General features: G+C 36.2%; 1 protein-coding gene across 18 annotated transcripts in view; it reads left to right on the top strand.

Moving 5' to 3' along the window:
- Positions 1-22,486, top strand: part of CRPPA (CDP-L-ribitol pyrophosphorylase A) — a 456,527-nt gene that overhangs the window by 314,224 nt on the left and 119,817 nt on the right. For 13 of the 18 annotated variants that reach the window (XR_009494184.1, XR_009494182.1, XR_009494181.1 and 10 more), the window contains exon 10: positions 11,788-11,804. The exons of the other annotated variants lie outside the window; for them this stretch is intronic. Coding sequence is in view for 1 of the 13 variants with exons in the window: in XM_059885802.1 (XP_059741785.1) it covers positions 11,788-11,804 (17 nt within the window). In the remaining 12 variants the exon portion in view is untranslated. The remainder of the gene's footprint in view (positions 1-11,787; positions 11,805-22,486) is intronic. 18 annotated transcript variants of the gene reach the window in all.

Genomic DNA, 22,486 nt, shown 5'->3' with positions numbered 1-22,486 from the left:
TGAGATGAGTCCTCTCATCACACACTTGGATATTAAAGTAATATAATTTGGAGGCATCTTTGTACCATTAAAATGAGGGGGCAGTTGATTTATGTTGATTATGTATGATATAAATAGCTGGCCCATGGTTTGGTAGAAGAAATAAATAGAACAATGGACACCATGCAGCAGTGCATTACTATTCAAGACCAATAACAGCATTTTTAAAAACTTTAAGAATCAATAGTAAAATATCAGTGTTAATTAAAGAGAACTGCATTAAAAACACTTGCATGTTTTGTTAGAAAGTCTGAAACACAAGAAAATTTTAAATGTAATCTCTAGTTCTACTCTACTCACTGAGTCTCAGAAGAAATGGATATATCAGTGATTATTTATATATTTTTATATATAGGCATGTATTTTTTACTCTTACTATGACAAATGTTTAATCTTGGTGTTCTGAGTATTTAGATGTGATACACTCCTTATAAGCATTCCTTCACATTCACTATATAATTCATGTGGGAAATCAAGACTATAATATTTAGCCAGTGCTCAATAAATTTATTTATATTCAAGTTCTGGAAATAAAACCTTGAATACTGTTTTTATTTGGTTTTGGCACACCCCAATACAAGTAGTGGGCAGCAGGCCACCACCCCCATGAAGTCATTTATTGCCACTTGTGGTTGGACTACTTAAATGTAATAAATCACTTGAGAGCCACATATCATTAAATTTTAAACAATTTACTCAATGAAAGGCTTTCCAGATATGATTGTCTCAAATGCAAGTCTATAATTATAATTATGAGTTGAGTGGTTAAATGTCTGCATTCTGCTACATAAAATACAATTCAGATTGGCATTATTTTAATTAAAAAATTAGAATACAACACTGGAAGAAATTGGTGATGCTCCATATTTCAATTCCAGCAGTTGCTTCTCACCTCTACCTTGAATTTATCCCTTGGGGAAAGTCGAAAAGTTCAAAATTAGGGGGCTATATTGTTATGAAGAATTGATGCTTTTGAACTGTGGTGTTGGAGAAGACTCTTGAGAGTCCCTTGGACTGCAAGGAGATCCAGCCAGTCCATTCTGAAGGAGATCAGCCCTGGGATTTCTTTGGAAGGAATGATGCTAAAGCTGAAACTCCAGTATTTTGGCCACCTCATGCAAAGAGTTGACTCATTGGAAAAGACCCTGATGCTGGGAGGGATTGAGGGCAGGAGGAGAAGGGGACGACAGAGGATGAGATGGCTGGATGGCATCACCGACTCAATGGACGTGAGTCTGACTGAACTCCGGGAGTTGATGATGGACAGGGAGGCCTGGTGTGCTGTGATTCATGGGGTCGCAAAGAGTCGGACACGACTGAGCGACTGATCTGATCTGATCTGATTGTTACTTAAGGTGAAAATGTTAATTAGCACATTTTACACACAATTTATTTTTTCTAGATAAAAATCACTTAACCTTCCAGAAGTTCTTGTTCCTCCTCCATAAAATGTCCACCATAATTTCAGTGACAAGAGGCCATTTTAAAGACAACTAAGTCAGTGTGAGACCTCTTGTGTAGCACCTGCTGGGTATCTGTGATGCATGGGTCAAGTTAGAGTCCTTTGTGTGTGGTGAGGGTAAGAAATATGACTTGGTAGATGCATCTGTGCCTGCCGTTTGCCTGCAGTTTGTGTTGCTTTGTATGTGTGCGCGTGCTCAGTCGCTCAGTCGAGTCCAGTTCTTTGTGGCCCCATGAACCGTAGCCCACCAGGCTCCTCTGTCCATGGGATTCTCCAGGCAAGAGTACTGGAGTGGGTAGCTATTCCCTTCTCTAGGGGATTGCCTTGCTTTATACAGTAAATAAATTCTGAGAGTTGACTAAATAAGGTTTTTAATTTTAAAGAATGATAAGAAATTATTTATACTAGTAGTCATCAAATGTACTCAATAAAGGAACAGACTGTAAACAGTTTAGATTTCATGGGTCACATACAATCTTTGCCTCATGTTTTTTTCCATTATTTTAAAACCCCTTAAAAATATAAAAATAATTCTCTGCTTATAGATTGAAGAAAAATAGGCCACAAAGCCAGATCTGACTCACTAATAGTTTGCTGATCACTGACTTACATTCATATTATAATAGTTTAAATACCTTATAGGTAGTTTATGCAAGAAATTATGAAAAGAAATTGACAACAAATCTTTCTGGTAGGCTAATAGATCTAGTGTATAAACCTAAATGTATATTGTTTGTTTTACTTAAAGCTAAACATAAATAAGACAGGCTACTAAGGAAGTGTTCCTTTGCCCTAAATGTTGAATTTCTAAATATGTAAAATCCAATTTTTTTGAGAATTTAGGCAATAACAAGTACACCATAAAATACGGAGTAGAATTTATGCAGAAGAACGTACAAAGCTGCTTTTCTTTCTGAAAAATGCATCAGACTTTCTAATGCTGCTGCTGCTGCTAAGTCACTTCAGTCGTGTCTGACTCTGTGCTACCCCAAAGACAGCAGCCCACCAGGCTCCCCCGTCCCTGGGATTCTCCAGGCAAGAACACTGGAGTGGGTTGCCATTTCCTTCTCCAACGCATGAAAGTGAAGGGTGAAAGTGAAGTCACTCAGTCGTGTCCGACTCTTAGCCACCCCATGGACTGCAGCCTACCAGGCTCCTCCGTCCATGGGATTTTCCAGGAAAGAGTGCTGGAGTGGGGTGCCATTGCCTTCTCTTAGGATGCATATATTAATTAGAAGTTTAAAAATAATTTAATATACAAAATATTAGTAAACCCAATCAATATTTCTGCAGATATTTTGAATAAAGCATTGTATATAATTAGATTTTTATTGAATTGGTAATATTAGTGCTGAACAAATCAAAACCAGGCTCTTGGTGGTCAGGATAGTGGTTATTTTCCTGTGCACCCACTACAGTATGCATTATGTGTGTGTATATGTATTATGTAAAAATCATACAGTTTATAATTTTTTGCCTATTCCTTCAAAATCTACAAGAAATATATCTAGATTATTAAGCAAAGCAAACAAAAATTGAGTGCTTCCAAGTTTGGTTTTGGCAAGTTGATGGTTTCAGATGGTGATTTTTAAATTTTTGAAGTTATTTTGTCTTATATTTGTTATGAATGAAACTATTCTCTCTCTTGAAAGGGACAACAAATTAACAAATAGGCAATTTCATGTAGGTGCTGAGACACCACACCCATCCCATTTACACTATCTTATTGTACCGCTCTTTGAACTGTGTCTTTAATAGAATTTTAAGAAAGCAACTTATTTGTTGATTATTTCTTATTAGTGATTGGAATATGGGATCCTTAGTATTTTTTTATAGCATATGGTGCTCACTCAGGAAATTTTGCTTACTGACAGTCCTAACTCTCATTCATAGTTTTTTTCTTTTGTGGTGTTTTTTTAATTCTAAAAATGGCAAAATGTGCTTCCTTATTTATACCAGATTTTCAATATGAGATGAAAAGTTATTAAAAAGCCAGGGTTCATGTTTTCAGAATGTGTCAAGGGATCCCTGCAGGTTTAGTCCTGGCATTTAGCATCCTTCAAAATGGTGATTTGGCATCAGAATCACTTCAACATCCTCCACTGAAAAGTCTTTATATTAATCTTAACAGTATCCTTAATAAGACAGAGAGGTTTTTTTTGACTAGTTAAAATAAATTTTAGAAGTGCTAAAGTAAAAAGAAAGTTGCTGAGTATCCATCAACTTAGAGGAAATAAATCAAGTAATCCTAGTCCCCTAAATATTCCATTGACATTGTGTAGCATACGGTTTGTGATAAATATATAATCACTAAAAATTGTTTTACTTATTTTATTAAAATGTTTAAGTATACAAGATTTTACATAGTTATGGCATAAAATACTTCATCAAATAGCACCTGTTTTATCTTATGTAGAATTATCAAGTGATAATTCTACATAAGATAAACTAAGTTTCTAGTAATACTTGATTTTTCTCTTTAGGAGGCTAAATGATTTTATAGATATAGTTAAAACTTAATTGTAATTTTTAATTGATGAATATTCTGGTAACCTAAGAAATTATTTTAGTATATAGGGATACCACATATTATCTTTTTAATGAAAAACACTGTTATATCTGAATGCTAAATTTTGAAAAAATGGAGAATGCAAAATAAGGGCCTTGATTTCCTCAGTATTGATACAATGCCTGTACATATAGTAATACAATTTTTAAAAACTTTATTATTATGGAAAATTTCAAACATACACAAATTAGAAGGAGTACTGTAATAAATCCTCATGAATCTATCAATTAGATTTAAGAATTATCAGCACACAGCCAGGCTCATCTCAGCTATATCATTCTCTTATCCCATCTCCATTTTTGAATACTGTAGGTCCTTGTTGGATAGTTATTTTAAATATAGTAATGTGTATATGTAAATCCCAAACTCCCTAACTATCCCTCCTTCCCCCCAGTAACCATAAGTTCATATGGGTTTGTTTCTGTCCTTGTGAATGAATTCATTTGTGTCTTTTTTTAGTTTTTACATTCTACATATTAGCAATGTTATGTATTTGTCTTTCTCTGACTTGCATCACGCAGTGTGACAATTTCAGTGTCTATCCATGTTGCTGCATCATTTCATTCTTTTTAATGGCTGAGCAATATTCTGTTGTATCTGTATGTACCACCACTTCTTTATCCATTCCTCTGTCAGTGGTCATTTCACTGGTGATAGCATGAAGAGGAGCTGTGCATGTTTCCTGCACATTCCTTGCAGAATGTTGTTCTAGATCCTGCATTCTATAAGACTATCATAGACGGGGCTCTCTTTCTGTGCTGTGGCAGGATAGGATACAAAGAGAAGTTTCCACTTCTTCAACATTTAAACCCTTTACATTCTATGTGATCTCGACTAGCAAGAGTAGCCTGGCTACTCAGGGCTTCTCTGGAAAGCATTCAAAAAGAGTGATTCCTGGGATTAATTCTAGGTGAATGTGGATTGACTCAGTTCCTTCCAAATCACCAATGATTGATTCTTGGCGAGTTAGTAAAATAATCCATTTGTTGATGTGTTAGTTGTTCAGAAGTGTCTGACTCTTTGTGACCCTATGGACTGTAGCCCCACCAGGCTCCTCTGTGTATGATAATCTCCAGGCAAGAATGCTCGAGTGGGTTGCCATGCCCTCCTCCAGGGGGTCTTTCCAATCTAGGAATCAAACCCAGGTCTCCTGTACTGTAGAAGAATTCTTTACCATCTGAGCTATCAGGGAATCCATATATAACTAATTATTTTTAATTCCATCTTTGTTTTTCTAAAATCTGGTTTCATGGTTAATGTATGAAATTATGACTTGAATCTGCTATTGATTTTCCTTTGCTTACAGCAATGATATTACAATTACAGTGACTCTTACAAAAGGCAGCTCAGGGAATCGAGAGGCAGTGTAAAAGTTAAGGCATTTTCTTCCTTTATGTAGGTTTCATATGTTAGCCACTCAGTCGTGTCCAACTTTTTCTGACCCCATGGACTGTAGCCCACCAGGCTGCTCTGTCCATGGAATTCTCCAGGCAAGAATACTGGAGTGGGTTGCCATTCTCCAGGGGATTAAGTATAAATGAAATAAAATAGAAGGAATTTTCAAACTTGGAAATAGTTAACTTTAAAAATAAATTTGAGATTTTACTGATCCTTATCAGACAGTATTCATTTTTCTGGATACAAATTGCCTCAAGCCTAAAGGGTACATTAGATGTTTTGAAAACTTAACTGAGACAGCATTTGATTTTTGTTTACCATCGAAATTGTTTTCTCCTATGCATAATGTGAAATGTTTTTCATGTACTTTATTGCTTATCCACTTGTTTTACTGTAGCATATCAACTTGTTTTTATTGTATTTGGCAGGCTTGTTTATTTCAGAAGGTTTGGGGAGCATTTTAAAAATCTTAGTTGGCAAGACACTTTTTGAAGAACTGACCATACTCCATAGGTCTGCATCAGTACCCTTTCTTGAGGAGATGGTGTTACTTATTAGAAAGGTTTAGGAGTGAGAGGTGATGATTATTTCCAGATCAAGTCTTAGTTCACTTGCCAACTGTGGCCACATTCTCTTGGGCACATTCTACCTAATCTGGCCCACACATCTATTGTCACTTAATGTTTTAGGCTCAAATATACTGTACCAAGGGCCACTCCTTCCTATCATGCATGTGCAAAATTTTTGTACTGTTGTTGTATTAATGACACAAAATATTACAAATAAATCTCCATTTACTTTATAGAAAAACATAAATTGGCATATAAAATATAGTTTTTGAATTTTATTTTGAATTCTATCTTTAATTGTATATCTTGCACTGGCTTTCTCTCACTTTCCTTGTGATGGAAGGTATAATAGGATAAATCTCTTGGTAATATCACAATTGCTCCAAATGTCAGCCAATGCAAAGGCATCATTGTTGTTGTTCAGTCACTAAGTCGTGTCACGCTCTTTGACCCCATGGACTGCAGCACAGCACTTTCCTCTGGCCTTTACTGCCTTCCAGAGTTATTCCTGTCCATTGAGTTGGTGATGCTATCTAAACATCATATCCTTTGCTTCCCCCTTCTCCTGTTGTCTTTGATCTTACCCAACATTAGGGTCTTTTCCAATGAGTCGGCTCCCTGCATTAGGTGGCCAAAGTACTGGGGCTTCCCTATGGGCTACAGCCCTCCAGGCTTCTCTGTCCATGGGATTTCCCAGGCAAGAATACTGGAGTGGGTTGCCATTTCCTTCTCCAGGGGATGTTCCTGACCCAGGGATTGAACTCGCGTATCCAGCTTGGCAGGTGGGTTCTTTACCACAGGGAAGCCCAAAGACGTAAAGTAGTATAGACAGATTGCAGTGGTTGGCCCTTGGAGGAGAAATTTGTGTATTGTAGTTTCTTTGGCATATAGGGATGATTGAAATAAATATTATCTATCTGCACATAAGTAATGACTGTACATTCACCCACAGTACTGTAGTTTTTCTTTATAATCACACAGTCTAAATATTTTCTATTGGCCAAAATTCATAAATATTTCACTGTTAATAAAAATAAAATAACTATGTCAATGAAAATGAGAAAATATCCTTCCTAAGTTTTTGTAGAGGTTATACTTTTAAGGGAAAAACATGTGTCCAACTATTGTGTGTGTACAATAACTTACGAGGGGCTTTATAAGAAATTGCACTGGGAGAGATGAGATGTTCATATAAATAATTTCTGTGTGAGGCAGTGTAAATGGTGAATTGAATAGGCAATATTGAGGACTGGAAAAGACAGGTCGTTTCTGCTTGAGATGATTGAGAAATAATTCTTGGAACAGATATCAGCATCAAATAGATATCAACATCAACTAAGGTGGAAAATTCTGAAAGACCACAAATTATAGACATGAAGGCAGGAACTAAACTGCCACGGTATTAATAAGGACTCTGACAAGCCTGACACATAGTTGGCACTCAGTAAATATTTCTGAATTATGACTGAATGTTGGATTTTTAACTAAAGCAAAATTTATATAATGCGAGTTCTAGGAGATTGTGTTAGGCAAGTAAGGACAAAAATGGTAGAAGGCTTAAGGTACATGTTAATACGTCTTCATTTATTCTTTGAACAATTATTTTTTGGATCCGTGCTATGTGCTGGAACCTGTGATATGCACTAAGACAAACATGTTCCGACCATCAAGGAGCTTAGAGTATAATTTAGGTGAGAAAAATTCATGTTTTATTTTTCTTAAAAGCAAAGTTCTGTTACTTGATTAATTTTTCAATATAGGTCATTAAGCAGCTACTGCACAAATGACATCAGTCTTAATAACTATGCTTGGCAGAGTCACGAACAAAAGACTGTGGGGATGTTGTAACCGTGTGTATTTATACCAGGCTACTGATAGAAGGCTTAATTTAAAAGGTGAATCCTTGGGCGTTTATAAAGGAGACAGATGAGAGGCATGTGGCAGGCATCAAGCAGATGCTTTTATGGAAGCCAGGGAATTGCTTCTTTTTGAGAGAAGGTAGGAATGGCACCTGTTAGATCATACTAGTTTCATGATTTCAAATTTGTTCATTGTGTTCTATTAACATTTCTGAAATGATAAGTTATGTTGAAGGTCTTAATTGAGTCACTTAAGGCTTTCATCCTTGATTTTCTATAAACAAACCATCTACTCTTTTGCTATTATTTGAAGACTTTAGTAAACATTCTTTAAAGAGAAATGCCTTTTACAATTTTTTATTAACTTATTTCTGGCTGTGCTGAGCATTCATTGCTGTGCAGGCTTTTCTCTAGTTGCGACAGGTGAGGGCTGCTTTCTAGTTGCGGTGCGCAAGCTTCTCGTTGCGTGGCTTCTCTTGTGGAGCATGGGCTCTAAGCACGTGACCTTCAGTAGTTGCGGCACACAAGCTTAGCAGCTGTGGCTCAGAGGCATGGTTGCCCTGCAGCATGTGGGATCTTCCTGGACCAGGGACTGAACCTGCAGTAGCAGGAACCAGTGTTCCCTGCAGTAGCAGGCAGATTCTTTACTGCTACGCCACCAGGGAAGTCCTAAGTAGAAACACCTAAAGACAGATACTGATTGACAGCATGTGAAGGAGGAGTTTGTGGCTGACTCTAGTAAGCAGAATAGTGGTTCCCCACCAAGTGTCCTGGGTCTAACTTCTGCAACCTGTAAATATGATACTTGAAATGGGAAAGGTGAATTAAGGCTGCACATGAAAACAAGATTGCTAATCAGCTGACCTTCAAGCAGGGAGGTCATGCCAAGTGATCTGAGTGGGCCCAATGTGTTGTTGTTTTTTTTTTTAATTTATTTTGATTGGAGGATAAATATTTTCTAATACTATGTTGGTTTCTGCCATACATCAACATGAATCAGCCATTGATATACGTATGTCCTCTCCCTCTTGAACCTCTCTCCCATCTCTGGTTCCATCCCATCCCTCTAGGTTGTTACAAAGCACTCGGTTTGAGCTCCCTGTGTAAAACAGCAAATTTCCACTGGCTATCTCATTTTACATTTGGTAATGTGTATGTTTCAGTAAGTGGAAGAGGGAATCAATTTTCAGAATGATAGGAAGTGAGAAAAAGACTTTACCAGGTATTGCTAGCTTTGGAGATGGAAGGGGCCACAAGCCAAAGAATGTGGGTAACTCTTGAAGCTGTCAAAAGCACAGAAATGGGTTCTCTGCTAGAGCTATTATCCCAGTGACATCTGTGTTATTCTTCTCAGCTGCAGAACTCTTAAGATAAATTTGTATTGTTTTAAGCCACTAAATTTGTGCTAATTTGTTATGGCAGCAAATAGGCAACTAATGTGTAAGCACTTAATAGTGGTAAGGATCACTTACAGGTTATTGTTAGAAGCTTGAAAGAAAGTATTATATATTAATGACATAAGAAGTTACAAACAGATGTGAAAAATGTTAAAATTTAATCTCATAAATTTATTTATTTTTAAAATTAATTTGTATTGATTGTAGTATAGTGGCTCAGTGGTAAAGAATCCTCCTGCCAATGCAGGAGGCTCAGGTTTGATCCCTTGGTTGGGAAGATCCCCTGGAGAAGGAAATAGCAACCCACTCCAGTATTTTTGCCTGGAAAATCCCATGGACAGAGGAACCTGACAGGCTATAGTCCATGGGGTTGCAAAGACTCAGACATGACTTAGTAGTTAAACAACAACATAGTTGATTTACAATGTTGTGTTAGTTTCTACTATACAGCAAAGTGAATCAGTTACACATATATATCTCCTCTTTTTTTTTATTTCCTTCTCATTTAGATCACCACAGAGCACTGAATTAACCTCATAAGTTTAAATCATGATCTTGTTGTTTAGAATAGATGCAAGTACATAATATTAAATAAAAACCTTTGTGTACTAAACATTTTTTAAATTCTTGCAGATTAAGTAACAATGTTAAACAAAAATGAAGTAAGTTTGTCATGTAACTTAAGGAGTATAAAAGGGAGATGTGCTGTGTGTGCTTAGTTGCTATCATGTCCGACTCTTTGTGACCACATGGACTGTAGTCTGCCAGGCTCCTCTGTGCTTGGGGATGCTCCAGACAAGAATACTGGAGTGGGTTGCCATGCCCTCCTCCAGGGGATCTTCCCAACCCAGGGATTGAAACCAGGTCTCCTGCACTGCAAGTGGATTCTTTACCATCTGAGCCACCAGGGAAGCCCAAAAGGGAGATATGAAAAGTGTGAAAGTGAAAGTCGCTCAGTTGTGTCCAACTCTCTGCGACCCCATGGACTATACAGTCCATAGAATTCTCCAGGCCAGAATACTGGAGTGGATAGTCTATCCCTTCTCCAACAGATCTTCCCTTCCTAGGAATCGAACTGGGGTCTCCTGCACTGCAGGTGGATTCTTTACCAACTGAGCTATGAGGGAGGCCCATAAGGGAGATATATGTATTTTTAAATATGGTAACAAGATTATAAATATGCCACTACCTAGATTAATTAGATATTAACAGTATAATAAAGTACCTTGAATCTGGTGGGTCGTGTTCTGTAGATCATGATCTTGGTGAAGATATATTCCATATCCTTTGTATATTCTTCAGATTCCTAAAATTCATAATGAAGTCTGTGTTTCTGTGTGTGTCTGTGTATGTAGGGTATGTGTTTTAACAAAATATGCATTATTTTCTCTGGTTTGAAGTTCCCAGGAAGATTTTTTGTTGTTGGGGCTGGGTTTCTTACATAAGATAATGAATGACTATATATATATTTTATGATTTAATATGAAACATTTGCAAACTGCATTTTGACTCTTAAAGCAAATGTGCAGTTAATAATTTCTCAGGCATTTTAACCGGTCTCTCATGAAGGTTGTCGTGGAAGAACTAGCAGTAGATAGTCGTTTCAGAAATGTTACTTCTCTTTGAAAGATGCTATTTTTGCCTTCCTCTGTCGTGTGGCTAACTACCACACAAACTTCTTGTCTCTACCAAGAGAATTTTAAGTCTTGATATCACAGAAAGTTCCTGGGATATCAAAACTTCATTTGGCACATGCTTTAATAACTTTGACTGCTTCCCCATTTAGACTTAACTTACAAAAGATATTTTCAAATAGCTTAATATCGCAAAGTTTGAGAGTAAGTCAGCTGTACCATGACTGTTTTACAGTGTAGAAGAGTATGCCATATTTGGCATAGACATTAGTTTCTCCAGCTTGTGGGTGGTATTCTCCTTGAGATCAGAAATTGTCTTGGTTAATAAAACCACGTTGCTAGATTGAAACTGAACAAATCTATCGGTCAATCTCACTATTGGCTTCTTGCATTATGTTTTTGAATTTAAATTTTCTTATCACCAGTTGGATCCTTATCTGCTCTGCCTTCTTCTCTGATTGTTGTGAAGCTCACATGAAGTACTGTCTTGAAACTCATGTGAAATAACCTAAGGCATTGATTCCCAATAGTGTTTTCTCCACCTCACTTCCCCTAAAAGGGAATTACTTCATGATCAAATTGATTTGCGCAATGATAGTACTGTATTCCACTTGGGGAGACTCACAATTTATATTGGCTTATAAAAGATTCTGGGTAGGGAGGCAGTAAAGTTAGGTTAATTCATTATTTCCCATGTTTTGTTGACCATGACTCCCTTTTATCACAGAATATACTATATACATCATGGAATGTTATTTGGAAAAATGTCTTCAGACATAAATTTACAGATATACTGAGGCCTTATGAGGATAAAATCTCCAATTAAACCCTTTATTTTCTTCTTTACATTTTGCAGGTAGAGAACAACAGAGGTTTGGTAAGATTTTTATTATATTTGGAGGAATTTAGGAAGAATTCTCAGCATCTTTAGTTTTATAAGTTTATTTTTTATTTAATTATTATCATTATTGTTATGATTACTACTATTATGTGCCATTTGATTCTAACTAGCCTGTTTCCAAAGTACTCATGGTAGCTCTAGTAAAAATTGTGCATGCTCTCATTTATTTTGAACACATACTAATGACTCGACAGAACTATGTTTGTGTCCAAAATCATACTATAATAGGAACATTTAGATGAGGTTCAAAAGTTCTGCCCATTTTACTCAGTTATGTATAATAGATGATGATTGAATATTGTGACATTTATCTATAGAACAAATTGTATGTAAAGTTTATATACTATATGAGACTGTAAATCAGCTACATGAATCAACTTGCCCTTGATTGCAAATTTTTCCGTAGTTACCTTGCTCAAGGGCCATTAGTTCCATTTAGATAGTATTGGCCAGCAGGTTGAAACCTTGTTTTTGTATGCCACACTGCTTAGTCTTCATGCTTTATCTTTCTTTTTTTTCTAAATAAAAGTTTATTTATTTTTAATTGGAGGATAATTGCTTTACAATGTTTCATTGGTTTCTGTGATACATCAACATGAATCCGTCGTAGGTATACATATGTCTCTTCCCTCTTGAACCTCCCTCCCAACTCCCACCCCTCCATGCTTTATGATATTTCCACGATGTAGCATTCCTTCCAGTGTTATAGATAAGGAATCTGAACTGTTGTATTCTCCCGTCACTGCTACTTTTTAGGGGAGCCACTGTTCTTCCAGTTACCTGAATCCAAGCATCACTTCTAATTATTCTCCATGTTCCAGATAGAGCCAGTAACTAAATGCTCTGAATTCTGACTCTACTGGTGTTTCACACTTTCTTTCTTCACTGTTGCTGTGATCATTATAAGGCAGGAGCTGGGGTAGTTTCCTAGGTCATTCCCCTACTATGTCTTTTCTAAAAATTGTCTGCATACCACAGCTAAAATATCTGACCATATCTGATTCTATTGCTCATACCATTGGCACAATGCTACCATTAAGTGAGCGATTGATACATTAGTGCTTTGCATGTGACTAGGGAAACTATAGGTAGTCATCCGTCTGTCAGAGAGAAGTACACTCTATTTGTAATACTTCACCTAGAATTAAATGTTCAGTGTTTGATGTTACATATCCAGTGACCTATGTGTAGGTCTTTTCAGGTAGCCATGACCTTGTTTCTGGGCTTCCCTGGTGGCTCGGATGATAAGGAATCCACCTACAACGCAGGAGACCTGAGTTCGATCCCTGGATTGAAAAGATCCCCTGGAGGAGGACATGGCAACCCACTCCAGCATTCTTGCCTGGAGAATCCCCTTGGACAGAAGAGCCTGGCGGGCTACAGTCCCTGGGGTCACAAAGAGGCAGACACTGCTGAGCGGCTAGGCACAGCACAGACCTTATTTCACGGAGAAATACTTACCATCCTTCTTACCTCTTCCTTAAATGGATCTCATAAAAACCCTCAGATTTTTGTGCTACATGTTTTTGGTCTCATTTTTCTACGGTATTTGGTCTCAAAATAAGAGAAGTTTTTAATCCTCTGGATGTCTTAGCATAAAAGCTTTCCTGAATAGTGGCAATTTTCAGGTTTTTAATACCTAGAAGCATACATTTCAGCCACTTTTACTTTCAAGTGCTTCACTCCTGGAGAGGAAATTTGTCTCTAGATGAGTTTGTTTTGTTTGTGCTGTTTTATTTCTAAGATGGGATGATAGTGGTGGTAATGATCATGATTTAGACTTTGTACACCGCTTGCCATATGCCATGCACTGTTCTCAGTGCTCTGTACACATTAACACAGCCAGTTACAAGATGAAGATTATTTAAAAAATTTTCCCAACATTGTTTTTTTCCCATCATTTTTTATAGGAGATCGAACTAAAGTGTAGAACTGCCAAGCCTACCCAGTTACAAATATTTACCACAATTATTTTCTTGATGTATTTCAGGCATTTATTATTCATCTTTAAATCAGTTTGGTGAAATCTTATTACAATCATTGTTTGAGCATGAAGAAACCAAATTATAGGTGAGCTAGGGTTGAAATCGGAGAAGGCAATGGCACCCCACTCCAGTACTCTTGCCTGGAAAATCCCAAGGACAGAGGAGCCTGGTGGGCTGTGGTCCATGGGGTCGCTAAGAGTCAGACACGGACTGAGTGACTTCACTTTCACTTTTCACTTTCATGTATTGGAGAAGGAAATGGCAACCCACTCCAGTGTTCTTTCCTGGAGAATCCCAGGGACGGGGGAGCCTGTTGGGCTGCCGTCTGTGGGGTCGCACAGAGTCGGACATGACTGAAGCAACTTAGCAGCAGCAGCAGCAGCGCAGCGGCAGGGTTAAAATTCATTCCTCTTTGGCGATTTTATAACCCATTAACATGCTAAAATCTAAAAGTGCTTGAAACCTCATTAGAATTTAACACACAATGGAATTTTGAATTATACATTATTCTTAAGAGGAGATTTATTACACCTTTGTATTTATAACATCAGATTAGATCAGATCAGTCACTCAGTCGTGTCCGACTCTTTGCGACCCCATGAATTGCAGCACGCCAGGTCTCCCTGTCCATCACCAACTCCCGGAGTTCACTCAGACTCACGTCCATTGAGTCAGTGATGCCATCCAGCCATCTCATCCTCTGTCATCCCCTTCTCCTCTTGCCCCCAATCCCTCCCAGCATCAGAGTCTTTTCCAATGAGTCAACTCTTCACATGAGGTGGCCAAAGTACTGGAGTTTCAGCTTTAGCATCATTCCCTCCAAAGAAATCCCAGAGCTGATCTCCTTCAGAATGGACTGGCTGGATCTCCTGGCAGTCCAAGGGACTCTCAAGAGTCTTCTCCAACATGTTGCATTTTGAGTAGCCTAGGAAGGAAGCCAAAGAAATTTAAAATATCAGTGTGTGAATACAAACCTAGGAAAACTCTTCTCATGGATTTTGCTTTTCTTTAAGAAATGGGATTATTTTGTAAGAATGGTTTATCTAAGACTAAATCAACAGTTTTATCATTATTCATATTTAAATTTACATATCAATGTTTAAAGTCTTTCTTTTCCTATACAGTGTGTTTAATAAAATATAGAACATTATTCTTGACATTAAAGACTTTTCCATCTTAAGTATAGTGAAAGTGTCGGTTGCTCAGTCATGTCCAACTCTTTGTAACCCCATGGAGTGTAGTCCGCCAGGCTCCTCTGTCCATGAGATTTCCTAGGCAAGAATACTGGAGTGGGTTGCCTTTCCCTTCTCCAGGGGATCTTCCAGACCCAGGGATTGAACCTGCTTTGGAGGCAGATTCTTTACTGTCTGAGCCACCAGGGTCTCCTGTATTTAATGTAGAACCCAGTTGATAGGTGCATGCATACTTTGCACTCAGTGGAAGATCCAGGCTTGCCTATTTTACTTACACAGTTGCTTCCCTGGGGGTTTTCTTATCAGGCATTTTCAGATGCAGTGCAATAAATAATCTTCCTAACACTGTGATAATTACTAGCCTGTAAAAGATAAGAATTATACTGAAAGGTAGAATACATATGATGCTTTTTTATTTTGCCCTTTAAAGTGAAGTGTTTTAATATTTATATTTACATAGCTTACTTTAATCTCTTGTGTTTAATATTTTAGATTTGTTAGTCTTTGTAGGTTACTATATCGAAAGTTCCATACAGCTGTTGGCTCATTTAGTCTATTTTCTTAACTAATTTACATAAATTAGAAAAGAAAATATAGAGAAGTTTGTTTCTTAGTATTTTGCATAAAATTCAGATGTCAAGTCTTGATTAAATATTTAATAAAATGTATAATTAAAGCCTAGGTATCAAAATGTTCTTTATAAATTGTTTTCTTATGAAAGATGATATAGGGGTTTTATGGGTACTTAATGCTGCCATTGTAGCACAAAATAGCCATAGACAAAGAACAAATGAATGAAATGGCCACGTTCCAATGACATATTAACTGCAAAACAAGAGGTAGCCTTGATTTGCTCTGAGGGCCGTAGTCTGCTGACCCCTAGTGTAAGATTCCAGCTGAAGTGGAAAGAGGAGATGGTGGAACTAACTGACCAAGCGAGGAGGACCAACTAAGCAAAGGTTTGGAATTGAAGATTCGTTGACCAGTCTTAGGTGTTAATAACCAAAATGTGCTTTGGTTCCATTTCCTTGTGAAATACTTTACACCTGTCTTTAGTGCCTAAGGTATACTAGGTACTAAAATACTAGCTGTTTAAAAAAACGAATGAATGAACAGTTCTCAGGAACTATTAACTGCTTAACATTCCAAATATGAAGACATTTTAGTTGTTAAAAATGGCAGAAGTTTATAATAAATGCGTATTTTATTATAAAAAATTTATAATGTGATTATTGAAACATATACAGGAAATGCTGGCAAATATAAAACCTCATTAATGTTTCCCTATGAATTAGAAAAGGCTGTTTTTACAAGATTGAGATAAAAGTTTTATATAAGGTTGTGGTTTACATTCTACAGAAAAATTTGACAGGTCCCTTCTGGAACTTTTGTGGGTAGCAAGTGGGCCAGAGAAGTTTCAGTTCTGTCCTCCTAACCTGGCTCTTAACTGAGGCGATTTAGGTTGAAAGTTTATTTTTTATGTCTCTGCATAATAATTTATATGAATAAAGGAAATAAGATAATGCTTCTTAAAAACCAGTCATATGATAGTAAATTAATGAATGACATAAATATGGTACATGCATTTTAATTATTTTGCTCTAACCTGTGTAGTGTTCCTTTGGGTATACTTTATTAAGAGCATTAACTCTACTTGACTTTTTTTTAATCAAAGAATTTTAATAATGGCAAAATAGTAGTAAACTTTAAGCTAATTATGTCTGGGGGGAAGTACAGTTGACCAGACTATATAAGTCTGGTAGCCATGGCATTTCTCTGTATTTTGAAGCATACTTTCTGCTCTGGAAAAACACAGCAACTATATATGGTTAGTCTTAGAATTCCAAAATAGAAAATTATGCCTGTATCTAGGTTGGGAATATTTAATTATGTTAACTCTTAAACTATTGCACATAGCAAGTTTCTGTCTGGGTAATACAAGAGGTAACAACTTGTATTCCTTCCTTCCTTTATGGATCAGTTTTTGTTAAGTGCCTACTATATGCCAGGCACCATGGATCTAAGGACAAGTGTAGTCTAAGTGCAAGAGAAAGAAAAAGTATCTGATTTTGGTATCACCTTTGTATTTTAAATCACTTTAGTATTAATAGTTGCTTAGGAAAAAAAAACATGATATAAAGTAGTATTTACTTTTAAACTTTTTTCCACGGTAGTATAAAGAGAATCAGTGATAAAACATATATGAGCATTAACTTCATAAAATGTTGTATTTGATCAGGGCTTTCTTAGAACTCTCATTTGCACTTTAGAAAACTTCTGGCTGTAGATGAGACAGGTTCAGCAGTAGACAAGTTAGGATTTGTTGTCTCTCTTCTAGGATAAGAATTGGAGAAGCTAAATGAGATGCCAAAGGTCACAATGTTTTCACATCCCAGATCTTCACCTAGATTGTCAGTTCCTCCTCCTTATATTCTTTCTAATACTTTACATTGACTCTTCCTCAGTTAATGACCTGACAACTTTCTCATATGAAGGAAGTCGCTCAGAAAGAGAGTAAATAGGTCCCTTAAATTTTTTAGTAGCTTCTTTAACTACTATGATTCTTACTCTATACCATTCAAATAAAACATCATTTTAAGGAAGACCCTCTATTTTTAAAAATGATTTCACAATATTTAGACACTTTTATCACTAGAAAAGAGTATTGAAAGTGAAAGTGAAGTCGCTCAGTCATGTCCAACTCTTTGCGACCCCGTGGACTGTAGGCTCCTCAGTCTATGGGATTCTCCAGGCAAGAATACTGGAGTGGGTTGCCATTTCCTTCTCCAGGGGAATTTCCTGACCCAGAGATCGAACCCAGGTCTCCCGCATTGCAGGCAGACGCTTTAACCTCTGAGCCACCAGGGACTGTGTATAAATCCCTGGGAAAAGTATATTAAGGTCATCAAATTATATTTTTTCCCTTGTGTTTATGTTTTGGAGCTTGTGTAAGATTGCAGTTATAATGAGTTTTCACACCTCAGTGATATAAGATAAAACATGAAACACAGTTTAATACAGGTAACTGTGGACTTGGGGTATAATCTGGATAACTTCTGATGATCGCTTAAAAACTCTTGAATGATTCTAAACCATTCTTGGTTAATAGTTTTTGAAAGTACTGAAAATGTATTATTTAATATTTCTTGGGCTATACTCAAGGGTAGTTTTAACTTTTTCCACTCACCCCAAAATATAGTACCTTTGTCAGTTCTGCTCTTGAATAGCCAAATCCTTTTCTTCAGAAATTTTAGGTATTTTAGCTTGCAGGTGATTTGTCTTACCTGAAAGATTATTGTGAGGGAGAGGAGGTAAACTGCAGATATTCTCTAGAAATAGTGATCTTGTTTTCACATAAACATCTTCAGCTATAAGCAGTACATTTAGAGAAATATGTCAGATATATATGAACAGTTCGTAGCTCATGTTCTATTAACGTTGCATATTTTTATAGCATATTGGTTTTACTGTTGTTTTAAACTTACATATTTTTTTTCCACTTCAAAAATAAATAAAGCTTATGTTGTGAAACATTGTTTCCTACAGGATAGTTTCCTGAAGTTTTAATAAAGCATTGCTAGTTTATTCAGCACTCAGTGCTCATTTTTTATGCAAGATTATAATTGCAGATGTGCAGTTTACAATTCATCATGCGTTGTTTGTATACTTCATACAATACGGTAATGAAAAAGCAAAGATCATAGTTGTCTTTAAATTTTGCTTAGCGTTATTCATTAGATTTACTCTCCAGTTGTTTTTCTGTTTTCTCAAGCATTTTCTGAAATGCTTATAGGAAATAATAGAATCAAATATTTTAGTGAAAAACGCAAATATAGTGTCAGTTGAAGTTAGAAAGTTAAACCTCTTGTTGGAATAAGATTTAAATCTTAAATCTTGTTGGATTTAAATCTTGTTGGAAAATTTAAATATTATATAGTGTTTTTAATCATATTCTAATAACATGAGATTGTGTTTAGCTGTTTCTAAATTTCAACTCTCCTTTGGTATTTATCCATTACACTCCTTGTTGTTCTTTTAGTCGCTCAATTGTGTCCAACTCTTTTGTGCCCCAAGGACTGTACCCTGCCAGGCTCCTCTATCCATGGGGATTCTCCACACAAGAATACTGGAGTCAGTTGCCATGTCCTTCACCAGGGGATCTTCCCCACTCAGATATAGAACCTAAGTCTCCTGCTTTGGGAGATAGGTTCTTTACCACTGAGCAATCAGGGAAGCCCTTTCCACTCCTTAACCACATAAAAAAGGTTCAGTACAGGTCACTAGAGTTGAATTTCAGTTCTCTTTTTTCCAAAGTAGTGTCTTGTATGTTGGAGAGTGTTTTGCCTATGTTCTCCTCTAAGATTTTTATAGTTTCTAGTCTTATGTTTAGATCTTTAATATATTTTGAGTTTATTTTTGTGTATGGTGTTAGAAAGTGCTCTAGTTTCATTCTTTTACAAGTGGTTGACCAGATTTCCCAGCACCACTTGTTAAAGAGATTGTCTTTAATCCATTGTATATTCTTGCCTCCTTTGTCAAAGATAAGGTGTCCATAGGTGTGTGGGTTTATCTCTGGGCTTTCTATTTTGTTCCATTGATCTATATTTCTGTCTTTATGCCAGTACCATACTGTCTTGATGACTGTGGCTTTGTAGTAGAGCCTGAAGTCAGGCACGTTGATTCCTCCAGTTCCATTCTTCTTTCTCAAGATTGCTTTGGCTATTCGAGGTTTTTTGTATTTCCATACAAATTGTGAAATTATTTGTTCTAGCTCTGTGAAGAATACCGTTGGTAGCTTGATAGGGATTGCATTGAATCTATAGATTGCTTTGTGTAGTATACTCATTTTCACTATATTGATTCTTCCGATCCATGAACGTGGTATATTTCTCCATCTATTAGTGTCCTCTTTGATGTCTTTCATCAGTGTTTATAGTTTTCTATATACATCACAGCAGGATCCTCTATGACCCACCTCCCAGAATATTGGAAATAAAAGCAAAAATAAACAAATGGGATCTAATTAATTAAAAGCTTCTGCACAACAAAAGAAACTATAAGCAAGGTGAAAAGACAGCCTTCACAATGGGAGAAAATAATAGCAAATGAAGCAACTGACAAACAACTAATCTCAAAAATATACAAGCAACTCCTGCAGCTCAATTCCAGAAAAATAAATGACCCAATCAAAAAATGGGCCAAAGAACTAAATAGACATTTCTCCAAAGAAGACATACAGATGGCTAACAAACACATGAAAAGATGCTCACCATCACTCATTATCAGAGAAATGCAAATCAAAACCACAATGAGGTACCATTTCACACCAGTCAGAATGGCTGCGATCCAAAAGTCTACAAGCAATAAATGCTGGAGAGGGTGTGGAGAAAAGGGAACCCTCTTACACTGTTGGTGGGAATGCAGACTAGTACAGCCACTATGGAGAACAGTGTGGAGATACCTTAAAAAACGAAATAGAACTGCCATATGACCCAGCAATCCCACTGCTGGGCATACACATTGAGGAAACCAGAATTGAAAGTGACACGTGTACCCCAGTGTTCATCGCAGCACTGTTTATAATAGGCAGGACATGGAAGCAACCTAGATGTCCATCAGCAGATGAATGGATAAGAAAGCTGTGGTACATATACACAATGGAGTATTACTCAGCCATTAAAAAGACTACATTTGAATCAGTTCTAATAAGGTGGATGAAACTAGAGCCTATTATACAGAGTGAAGTAAGCCAGAAAGAAAAACACCAATACAGTATACTAATGCATATATATGGAATTAGAAAGATGGTAACGACAACCCTGTATGCAAGACAGCAAAAGAGACACTGATGTATAGAACAGTCTCTTGGACTCTGTGGGAGAGGGAGTGGGGGGATGATTTGGGAGAATGGCATTAAAACATGTATAATATCATATAAGAAATGAATCGCCAGTCCAGGTTTGATGCAGGATACAGGAAGCTTGGGGCTGGTGCACTGGGATGACCCAGAGGGATGGTATGGGGAGGGAGGTGGGTGGGGGTTCAGGATGGGGAACACGTGTACACCCGTGGTGGATGCATGTTGATGTATGGCAAAACCAATACAATATTGTAAAGTAAAAAAAAAATAAAAGTGTATATACTATAAAAAATAAATAAAGTAGTGTCTTAATCAGGTTTTCTTAGTGAATTCAAACTTGGCCCCAATTATAGAGATCAGAGCTCTCAGACATAGGGAATACTTTTATAGTAAGAATTGCTTTTACAGATTGTGATTTTAAAATATTATATATGCATACATATATATTAAAGTATATATGATGTATAGATACTTCATATATAATATATACATATTTGTGTAATATATATGTGTGTGTATCAAATATATGGAACATCAGCACTTCACAGAGAAGAGTTCATGGAAGAAAGGAGGTATCCATTATAGATGGAGGTAGAGTGAGGTGTGGTTAATGAGAAGATTTATCATCTATAAAGATTTACACATATATGTATATATATGTATCTTTATATAATGTTATATATTAATACTATAATTAAAATTAATATATAGTCTATAAAGTGTTAATGCAATTATACTATTATATTTTATATGCAGTAATAATATACTATTGGTTATGCATATAATTCACCATCCTATCTCATTCCATTGTAATAAACAATGGATAGCCCTTTTCTTCTGTGAAATCTATGTGCAGTGCTGGTGTTCCATGTATTTGATGCAATAGAGACAGCTCTAAAAGACACCATAGAAATAAAAGTGTCTCCAAAGTGAAACTATGAGTTTCCTTAAGAATAAATACCATATGTTTCTCCATAATCATTTGCATTAACTGCTTTTATAACTCTATTTCAGGTTCTACTTATTTGAAGTCAGTCTCATTGGTCACTGAGTCCTTAAATTCAGAAAGAATAGAATATGGAATCATAGGAAAAAATGTTATTTTTGAAATTCAGATAGAACTAGATTTAATACACAGGACCATCACTTATTTGCTCTGTTAACTTTCATGAGATCCTTAATTTTTCTCATCTGTAAAGATAAAATAATATTCATATCATATGGTTATTAAGTGACTAAATTAATTTAAAACACTTGGTAAAAGGGCATTCAAGAAATCTTCATTCAGGTCCATAATTGTCTTAAAAGGCTTCTTATATTTTTAAAATATCAATTTCTAACTTATAGTAAAATATTTAATACTTAATTTTATACATATGTGGTCCAGGTGAATTATGAATTTCATTTGCCATACAATCTACTCTTCCAAGTATCACACAACTAACTACATTTTTTGTCTAAGAAGGTAGAATTGAAAAGCTATTGAGAAGTAGGTCCAGTAGCATGAGAATTTGGAAGACAAAAAGGAGCCGATTGAAAATACAATATTGTAAAGTAAAAAAAAAAAAAATTAATAATAAAATAAAAAAAGAAATCAGCCTGCTTCTCAACTTTTGTTCT

Source organism: Bos taurus, chromosome 4, assembly GCF_002263795.3.
Source record: "Bos taurus isolate L1 Dominette 01449 registration number 42190680 breed Hereford chromosome 4, ARS-UCD2.0, whole genome shotgun sequence".
Taxonomy (NCBI): Eukaryota; Metazoa; Chordata; class Mammalia; order Artiodactyla; family Bovidae; genus Bos; species Bos taurus.
This window is presented reverse-complemented; position numbering and strand designations above follow the sequence as displayed.